The 10,289-nt window shown below is 44.3% G+C and overlaps 1 protein-coding gene across 2 annotated transcripts in view; it reads left to right on the top strand.

Annotated features, from left to right (window-relative positions):
* The window catches only part of STAM2 (signal transducing adaptor molecule 2), a 54,993-nt gene that overhangs the window by 13,972 nt on the left and 30,732 nt on the right, over positions 1-10,289 (top strand). For both annotated transcript variants that reach the window (XM_019554126.1, XM_019554125.1), the window contains exons 2-4: positions 1,188-1,272; positions 3,507-3,582; positions 3,837-3,932. In XM_019554126.1, coding sequence (XP_019409671.1) covers positions 1,188-1,272; positions 3,507-3,582; positions 3,837-3,932 — 257 coding nt within the window. The remainder of the gene's footprint in view (positions 1-1,187; positions 1,273-3,506; positions 3,583-3,836; positions 3,933-10,289) is intronic.

Raw genomic sequence — 10,289 nt, 5'->3', positions numbered from 1 at the left:
TCATGAACTACTGCAAGACTGTTTCAGGCTGGACATAAGGAAGAATTTCTTTACTGTCCGAGCCCCCAAGGTCTGGAACAGTCTGCCGTCAGAGGTGGTTCAAGCACCTACATTGAACACCTTCAAGAGCAAATTGGATGCTTTGTTGCTGGCATCCTATGACCCAGCTGACTTCCTACCCTTTGGGCAGGGGGCTGGACTCGATGATCTTCCGAGGTCCCTTCCAGCCCTAATGTCTATGAAATCTATGAAAGTCCAAAGTTCTGTGAAAGAGCTTAACCAGTTATCTGCGAATACTTAAAGAATATTATAAAGAATATTTGCTTTTTACTGTAATTATTTGTATCGTCCTTAACCAGTTATCTGCGAATACTTAAAGAATATTATAAAGAATATTTGCTTTTTACTGTAATTATTTGTATCGTCACTGTATATTATTATATGATCTCAGTCACATGGCCCTACCACGAAATTTTACTAATTAATACATAAGGAGTATGTAACTTAATTACATTAGGCTTTAGAGGCCAGTGGGTTGAGTGGCACAATAAATGCTAGATACAAAAATGCTTTTTATGAAGAAAAGACTACATAGAGCAATTTATATATTCTTTGTATCATTTTTGTTTTTTTTCGCTTAAAGTAACATTGAATTCCTCATGGCAAGGTGTGCATTAATGAGTTGAGTGAGGAGAAGCTAGCATTCGAGGAAAATATTGAAGTACATAGTGAAAAGACTTTTAATTATCTTTTAGATTCTGTTATAACTTAGTGATATTCTTGGGTAGAATCTAAATGGCAAATAGCATCTTAAATAGGAAATTAAATATATTATACATTATATGCATGGTCTTAGGAATCATTTTTAGCCTAAATTTGCAGTAATTAAGTGCAGAGTGCGGTATATATTTCATAATGTAACCATTACCTCTTTAAATACTATTGTTTGCTTTTTGGCTCTAAGTGCTAATCAGAGTTGTTGGTCTTGTGCCATAATATATAGTGTGTGTGGAGTAGTAGTTTTTCTGATGTACACCATAAAACTATTTTAGAAATTAGCAAATGTTACAACTAGTCTAGGAAAAGACATTGTTGTTCTCAGTTATTTGTATACAGAGTGTTGCTGTTTATATTTGTTCACTAAAATTTGAACTCAAATTTGATGCATGTCTTGTTTTTCTCTATAGAAAAGGCCACAAATGAATATAATACCAGCGAGGACTGGGGTCTTATTATGGATATATGTGACAAAGTTGGAAGTACTCCTAATGGGTAAGATGCATCTCATCTTTGCAATGTTGAATTTCATATTCAGTTAAAAAATGAATGCTGTTACAAGAGTGAAGCTTCTGAAGATGCTTTTCAGAGTCAGCTCTGCAGAAATATTGACCTAAAAGATTCATAAACTGTGCTAATGATCTGCACAGTTGGCTTTAAAACCTGCTGAGAAGAAGTTTGAAGCTTTTCTTTTCCAACAAAACTTCTAGCAGGGTAATTGATGTATTCTGGACTTACTCCAATTTTATGCAGCATTACACAGTAAAATGAGCTATTCATGTTAAGATATCCTTGCATAAAGTTCCTGAAGCATCTAAGTCAGAAGAAGAAAGTGGAACTAACTTCATTGTGCAAAGCTAGTTCTCTACTCAAGTGGGAAAGTTAACTATGGCAAAGTTTTTGCATAGTTAGTTGTATGTGTGGGAGGGAAGGGTGGTATGGATAGAGGGCAACAAGGAAAAAAAAGGCCAGGTTCCAAATTAAATTTAACATATATAAGCATAGTCAGTAATTTCAATCGTCTTGTAAAGGCCAAAAGTAACTGCTGAATTTTGCCTTTGTGTTGGTTTTGAATTTTGTAGTAGAGGTGCCTATCAGTTGCCTATCAGATGGGCACTGATAAAAGGGAAATTTATGTTATCGGTTATTGGCCTTTTTTGGCCGTTGTAGCTGATTAATGTTCTCTGATACTTACGCCTTCTGTCTGGGGCCCCTGGATACCTGGGTTCCCTCCTGTGGCTGAGGTGACCCTGGATACGCCCTCATCGGTGGGCTGAGCTGGTCTGCAGTGGAGCAGCTGACATGGTGTACTGGGCAATGTCATAGCATGGACTGCAGGTTGGGGTGGGGACCGGGGCAGGTGCTGTAAAAGGTGCTGTGCTGAATACCACAGATATGACTGGAGAGGGAAGGGGTGGGTGGAGCTGAGCTACCCAACCCAGGCAAGTGTGACTCAGCCCACAGTGCCTGGGGGTCTTTGCCTCAGAGGCAGGTGGCAAAGCTTGGCCAGGGCCAAGCTTCTCAGGCTCTGGTCACTTCCTAGAGCACAGCAGCATGTGGAGGCACAGCCCCTCCCATGGTGCACAGCAGCAGTGGAGTCCCATGTGCTCTGTGCCTGGCTGTGCTTGCCACCAGTGTGGGCAGAGGGTGCAGGGTGCAGTGGCAAGCAGCTGCTGTGGGTCTCTCTGACCTGGGCTCAGGGCTGGTGTGGGAGCTGCAACAGCTGCCTGGCCTCCTCCCCAACCCAAATCTGAGGGGAGGGGTTATAGTGGAGGAGGCGACAAATGAATATAATACCAGTGAGGACTGGGGCCTTATTATTTGTGTGTGACAAAGTTGGAAGTATTCCTAAGGGGTTATATTAATCACTTATTCCCCGCAAGCACATTTGGGGGAGAGGGGCTCATCTTGCATCCAAGGCACTGGGGTAGGTGCTGCTTCATGGGGGATGAGGCGCTCCGCAGCTGCACCCCTCTACACGCTGCACTCTGCCCGCCTTGCCCTAATGTTGGCGCTCAAGCCCCTGTTATGGCCCGGCGGCAAGAAGCAGGACAAGGGCTCTGAAGAAGAAGGGGGAAGACAGCAACTCCCCTGCAACCCCACTTTCCCTGGTTCATGTGGACACTGCCATCTAACAGAGCTTGGGGGAGACTCGGCTGCTGCCACGCAGGAGGAACGATCGGAAGCTGACCCCTGTGGCTACTCACCACCCTGGGCAGTTGCTCCTTCCCACTGTTGTGTGCAGCCAGGATCCTTAGGCCAGCTAGGTCCTGCCCTGGTCAGAGGGACAAGAGTGTGAGCCTGGCCCAGAGACTACCCAGCCCTGGGCAGCCAGGTAGGCTCAGGCAGCTGCCCCTAGGCTGGGATTGAAGGACAGGGGCCAAAGGGCCCTGCACAGCCAGTTGTAGGCCACTACTAGGCTAGCCTTGCTTGCTGCAACTGGCACAGGCACTTTTACATGGGCTCCAGGAGTAAGGGGGTGACACTTTATTTAGAGTGGCTCCCAGAAGCACTAGTGCTACCGTGTCTACTGTATCGGCATTCTCCACATTTAGAAATGGTGCTAAATATACTAAATATCAGTTATTGGGTCAGTTCTGGCTGGTATGACTGGGTAATAACTGACTATCGGTATTGGCCGAGAAATCTTTATTGGTGCACCCCTATTTTGTAGCAGTAGTACTTGAAGTATACTTCTGTACCACTGAAATCTTTTTTTTGTCTTCTAGAGCAAAAGATTGCCTTAAAGCCATTATGAAAAGGGTAAATCATAAGGTCCCACATGTGGCATTACAAGCACTAACAGTAAGTAGCCTATGCACTATTATTTTACCAAACTGAGATATGTATATCTTTATGTACTCAAGCAGTCATTATAGCTGAATTCTGTCCAAGAATACTTGCATGCAGTTCTAGTGGACAACTAACTGATGGAGTTGTGCGTGCTTATCCAAGAGTGGAATTTGGCCCTTACTCTTTTGCAATATGTATTTGTATTGTGGACAGTAACTTTTATTGCCATCTTAATTTTTTCCCCACAATTTTATTTCTGTTTTCAGCTGTTAGGAGCCTGTGTATCAAATTGTGGGAAGATTTTTCATTTAGAAATATGTTCACGTGATTTTGCAAGTGAAGTTCGTGTTATAATAAATAAGGTAACCTTTTTCATTTACATTAAAACATAAGTCAGTTGTAATAACATTTGATAACATTTTCCTGGGTTAATCTGTAGTGATTCAGTCTCTGATTCTGCTGAAGTTGTAAATACAACCGAGTGATACCTGTCTTGTCAATGACTTAATGCTGTTTTTTTGTGTGGGAGGCAGTGGGGGAATGTGCTACGGAAATGACTTGCAGATATTAAAGGGAATGGTTGAAAATAGTATGGAGTGAGTTACGTGAATGTAATAATACTTTGATATATAAAGAACTCCTAAACTGGATTAATTTAGTAAGGGTAGGGGCTGTTTTTCTGGATTATTTTTTCTTGGGAACAGTGAAATACCTAAGGGAAAAATACTGTTGTGCATCCAAGCACTTTTTGCTTTAGTTAGCGAGCGTACTGTAGATAAGATGGGAAGCCTTCAGTAGGTTTGCTCCATTTTTATAAGATGCACGTATTGCTTAATAAAAAATAGAATCAGGAAAGCTAGTAGTAAACCAGTATTGCTACATGAAAAGATTTGAGGGATTCGGGTCAAGTTGAAATGCTTTTAAAGTATGGAAGCTGAAACTCAAATTACGGGATGTTTTATAAACTTCTTTACCCTTGTAACTGACAAGACAATCTTTAAGTTAGCAGAAAGGATTGGTGGGGCTCTTTGGGTCACCAGAGGTTAAAGGGGTGGCTGCTACAGATTCTGAGGATTCAGTTGTTTTGCATCAACAGATGCTGTTGTTGTGCAGATACCAAAATAAAGTTTTTGTTTTTTTTTCTCCTTGGTTGTAAACATGTGGTGTTATCAGTGTCGTAAGAAATTTTGGAACAAATTGACATTTTAAAGAACTCATGGGGCTCTGATAGTATTAGTCCAAAAGTTCAGAAATACCTTAAGTATGAAGTGACCCAGGCATCAGCAAAAATATAGCGTCTAATTGAAAACGGCTATGAAACCTGGACAACAGCAAATGTTTTACCTCTATTTAAAAAAACCCACCCAACAAAAAAAAAAAACTTTGTGTACTGCTCCAGATTAGAGATTTTAAAATCTGCTAACTGATAAATTGGTTGAAGTAAAGGTTAAACGTTATAATAGTTTCATCTTGGAAGATCTTACCAAAAGCTTAAAAGATTATGAAGACAAAAATATGGTAAAATGAATATGCAGAATTATCTGACAGTTATTAGAAAATTGTGCTGAACTGCTCATTCTGGGAGACTTGTTAGAAAATGACATGGCCCCCTATATCTGCCCTCCTCCCATAGTTTTTGTTGGGTTTTTTTTGCACTTTCCTCTAAAGCAGGAGTTGGCAACCTTTTATTAAAACAGCTGGCTGATAGGCAAACCAGAGGGAGCAGTTAGATATTTCACCACTAGATGGTGCATTCTTACACAATACTTACAGATGGCCAAGTACATGTAAACAGGTGATGTGCGGTAGGCCCAATCTGTTTTTTGGATGCTTGGAGCAAGCAAGCCTTCTGTATCACATTTGAATAAGCTCATTTGTTCTTTCAAAATTTCCTGTGGCCTTTAATTTTTGTTACTTTGTAAAGGAGGAACAGGTCTAAATCCTCTTTCTCCTCTTCTTTTATCCTACCGTTTGCTGAAGACATGTTATTTCAGATTTACAGTACTTTTTAACTGAGAAATAATCCATCTAATCCTATTGAACTGGTTGTACCTGGGAATATTGTTTACCTTGTTCTTTTGGATGAGTTTTGCTCCTGGAGGGAAGGGAGGGATAGACAGGATGTTGAGGGTGAAGGAGCATCAACAGAGATTTGTACCTTTTGGCAGGCACTGCTAGTCTTCCTTTCCTGCACAAGATAACTTGCAGTGCTCTTTTACACTGGAAATAAGTCTGCTACTTCCTAGGCTTTTAAAATGGTTTTGTGGAGAAAAAGTGCACATCTTCAGTATTCCAGACAAATGCCTGAGGATTATTAATAGAAGTTTGAGTTTCTATTTAATCTCCTGGAAGGCGTATTATGGGGCTGTCTCTTCAGCAGTTCACTAGAATGACACTCTCTCTAGTGATGACTAGTTTCTTGCAGGTGGTTTGAAAACTCACCCCAGCTCCTTGGTTGGGGTAATTTTACATAGTTCTGTTGAAGTCAATGGAATGATGGTGATTGCAGCACCTGTCTCTTTTGTGAAGCCTGGATTTAAATTGGTCCCCTTTTGAGTTCAGGCACTCTGCTCAAGAGAAGTCTAATAGTTGTGTCCTAAAAAAATATTTGTAGAGTGATTTTAAAGTAAAAGCAAATTCAGAAAATGAGTCTTAGGTCCATGGCTAATTGGCATGTGTGCAAATTCCCACAGGGGAAAAGAGGCAGAAATTTAGTAAGGGCCAGTTCCCCCTGTTGGGTGTCTAAATCAACTTGGTGCCAGTTCAGTTCTGTTCCACTTATGTTCACATCCCTGAAAATTCTTGAATGCAGTGGTGCTTCACCTTTTGGCCTTGTGGGCCAGATGAATGCTATAGGGCTGGTCTGGGGGTCAGACAGAGCCCCATGCACCAGGATCAGGCCTTGGGGCCTGGCACTGTCCCCTTCCTGCCCCAAATGCCACGATTGAGCCCTGGGGCTCAGCACATCCTGTCCCACCCCTGCACTGTAGGATTGGTCCCTGGGGCCTGGCACCACCCCCGTGTGCTGGGGTAGGACCCTGGGGCCCAGCGCTGCCCCTGTTCAGCCCCATGTGCTGGGATTGGGTGCCAGATCTGGCACATGGGACCCTGGACTCCAAAGGGGTCCAGACATTTGGTGGTGGGGGAGCAGTTGCACCTTCATTCTAGTGGCACCACTCCTCTGCTACCAAACTTCTGGACCCACAGGGAGCACTCTAGGCTGGATGAGACGTTGTACCTGGGCGTTGACCACACCTGCATTACTGTATCTACTTTTGTACTATGTCTCCATTTAATCCTTAAGACTGAATCACAGAAAGAAGAGAGTGAGGGAAAACAGAGGGGTTGTAATGCCCTGGCGATTGGTGGTGGTTGTGCCAGAGGAGAAAGCAGACCTCTTTAACCAATTCTTCACCTCCGTTTTCTTGGGCAGAGACCGAGACTTCCCCACTGTGATGCAAGATGGACTAGAGGGGAATGCCTCCAGACCTCAGGTTGGGGTGGACTGGGTTAGAGAGCTTCTGAAGGGGCTGAATATGTTCAGATCAGTGTGTCCAGATGCTCTCCACCCCAGGGTGTTGAGGGAGCTAGCAGGTTTTATTGCAGGGCCCTTGGCACAGCTTTATGAGCACTTGTGGTGCTCAGGCCAGGTGCCAGATGTTTGGAAGATAGCCAACATGGTCCCCATCTTTAAAAAAGGGAGGAGGCAGGACCCGGGCAACTATAGGCCCGTCAGTCTTACCTCAATCCTAGGGAAGCTCTTTGAGAAGATCATCAAGGAGCACATCTGCAATGGGCCAGCCTCAGAGATGATGTTCAAAGGCAACCAGCATGGTTTCATTAGGGGCAGGTCATATCAGACCAACCTGATTGCCTGTTATGATCAGGTCTCAAAAGCATTGGATGCAGGTGTTGCCATGGATGTAGTCTTTCTGGACTTCAGCAAGGCCTTTGACACCGTCTCCCACCCCATCCTCATTAAAAAATTGGGCGACTGTGGCATTGATGCCTACACAGTCGGATGGATTGCAGATTGGCTGAAGGGTCGCACTCTGAGGGTGGTGGTGGATGGGTCATAGTCAACCTGGGGGGAAGTGGGCAGCGGAGTCCCCCAGGGCTCGGTCCTTGGGCCCGTGCTGTTCAATTTTTTTATCGGCAATTTGGACGACGGGGTGAAAAGCAACCTGTTGAAATTCGCTGATGATACCAAAATTTGGGGTGAGGTGAGCACGCTAATAGGGAGGGAAAGACTGCAGCAAGACCTGGATAGGTTGCAGAGGTGGGCTAACAAAAACAGGATGCGCTTCAATACTGACAAGTGCAGCGTGCTGCACTTCAGCAGTAGTAACCAGCAGCACAGTTACAAGATGGGACATTCCCTTCTTGATCACGGAGGCAGAAAGGGATCTTGGGGTCATTATTGACTCCAAGATGAACATGGGCTGACAATGTGAGGTCACGGTTGGCAGGGCAACTTGGACCTTGTCGTGCATCCACAGATGCATCTCTAGCAGGGACAAGGAGGTGATCCTCCCCCTCTATGCAACACTGGTCAGGTCACAGCTGGAGTAGTGTGTCCAGTTCTGTGCACCCCACTTCAAGAGGGATGTGGACATCATTGAGAGGGTCCAGAGAAGGTCCACCCGCATGATTCGGGGACAACGGCAGACTCTATAATGAGAGACTGCGGGACCTGAACCTGTTCAGCCTCCACAAGCGAAGGCTGAGGGGGGGACCTGGTGACTGTCTATAAAGTCACTAGCGGGGGGACCAGAAGGGCTTGGGAGAGACCTTGTTTCCCCTAGCACCCCCTGGCATGACAAGGAATAACGGTCACAAGTTGTTGGAGAGTAGGTTTAGATTAGACATTGGTAAGAACTACTTCACAGTTAGGGCAGCTAGGATCTGGAACCAACTTCCAAGGGAAGTGGTGCTGGCTCCTGCCCTGGGGGTCTTTGAGAGGAGGCTTGATGCCTATCTAGGTGGGATCATTTGAACCCAGTTTTTTCTCCTGCCCAGGCAGGTGGTCGGACTTGAAGATCTACAAGGTCCCTTCCGACCCTACTTATATGATTCTATGATACTGCCACTTTTTCAGGGAGTTGAAGAGGATGACATAGGACTGAATTTAAGCGTGCAAGTCCACTTCACACCTAAGGGGTGAAATAGAAGCTGTCTGACTGTGGATCTATTCTGACTGGAAATTACAGAGGGATCACCGTGCTGCCCACCACAGGAAAGATCATTGCAAGATTCCTCCTGAACCACTTGCTGAAGAGCTCTTCCCAGAGTAATCATTGTGGGTTTAGGGCATCAAGAGGCACAACTGGCATGATCTTCAGCTCACCAGCTTCAGGGGAAATGTCAGGAACAACATAAGCTTCTCTAGCTTTTTTTTAACCTCACAAAAGCCTTTGACTCTGTCAGCTGAGAAGTGCTGTGGAGGATCCATCTGAAATAGATGCCCACTGAAATTCATCACCATCCTCTGCCTGTTCTATGATGGTATGTAAGTGGTAGTTCTCAGTAATGGATCTATCACAGATCCCTTTGAGGTTATGACTGGAGTTAAGCAAGGCTGTATCATAGCTCCAACAGTCTTCTCAATATTCTTTACCGTGACGCTACATCTGACCTCCTACAAACTTCCAGTAGGAGTGGAGCTGAACTACCAAATGGATCTCAGCCAACTCTGAGGCAAAAACAAGAGCACCCTGACCTCCATCATCAAGCTCCAGTATGCTGATGATGCTGTAGTCTGTGTTTACTCAGAAGCAAACATTCAGGCAATTGCTAACATCTTGATAGAGGCATTTGAGAAAGTGGGACTGACTCTTAACATTCAGAAGGCTAAGGTTCTCCATCAACAAGCTCTTCATGAGCAGTCCCTGGACAATGTACAGGAGATGCTTCAAGTTTTTGGAGAAGTACCATCAACGATGCCTACAGAAGATCCTTCAAATCCAGTGGGGAGACAGACACAGCAAGCAACATTAGCAACATCAGCGGCCCCTTTCAAGCAGGCACCATGAGCATCTAGGTGGTGATCATTCAACATCAACTTTACTGAGCTGGCCATGTCATTTGGATTTCCATCTCCAGACTCCCAAAGCAAGCTTTTTTCTCCTAGCTCAGTCAAGGTGTATGGTTATGAGGAGGGCAGAGAAAGCACTTCAAGGATGTCCTCAAGGCCAATTTGAAAAAATGTGAATTTGACATCAGCTTGTAGGAGACTATTGCCTAGGACCACGCAAAATGGAGGAAAAGTCTGTTGCAAGGGTCACAGTGCTTTGATACCTTATGATGACAACAGGAGATGAAAAAGTAGGAGCAGCAGAAACAACATGTCATGGACTGAATCAGGTATCTGAAACTGCCTACCCCACATGGAAACGCATGCCCGAATTGCAGCAGAGTCTGTCGATCCTGGATTAGCCTCATCAGCCATCTTTAGACCCACAGATAAGATGATCATGGAAGATGATTATCTTCAACTGTGAGGGATTGTCAAAGAAGAAACAGAATTGGGCTGCGTGTGTTAGCTGCTTTGTGGTAACTGCCTGTGTGGATGATCTTTTCCCATACTAGATTAAAGCTTAAACTGGAATAGTGTAGCCTTCTTTCATATGTTTGTATGTTTAACATTTGTGTATAATTCTATAGGCAAGAGATGCATTATGTAGTGAATAAGGCTTGCCTGAAAAAGCAACTCTGTTTTC

Source organism: Crocodylus porosus, unplaced genomic scaffold, assembly GCF_001723895.1.
Source record: "Crocodylus porosus isolate Cpor-Errol unplaced genomic scaffold, CroPor_comp1, whole genome shotgun sequence".
NCBI lineage: Eukaryota > Metazoa > Chordata > Crocodylia > Crocodylidae > Crocodylus > Crocodylus porosus.
The sequence above is the reverse complement of the archived record's forward strand: the minus strand, read 5'-3'. Positions and strand labels throughout refer to the sequence as shown.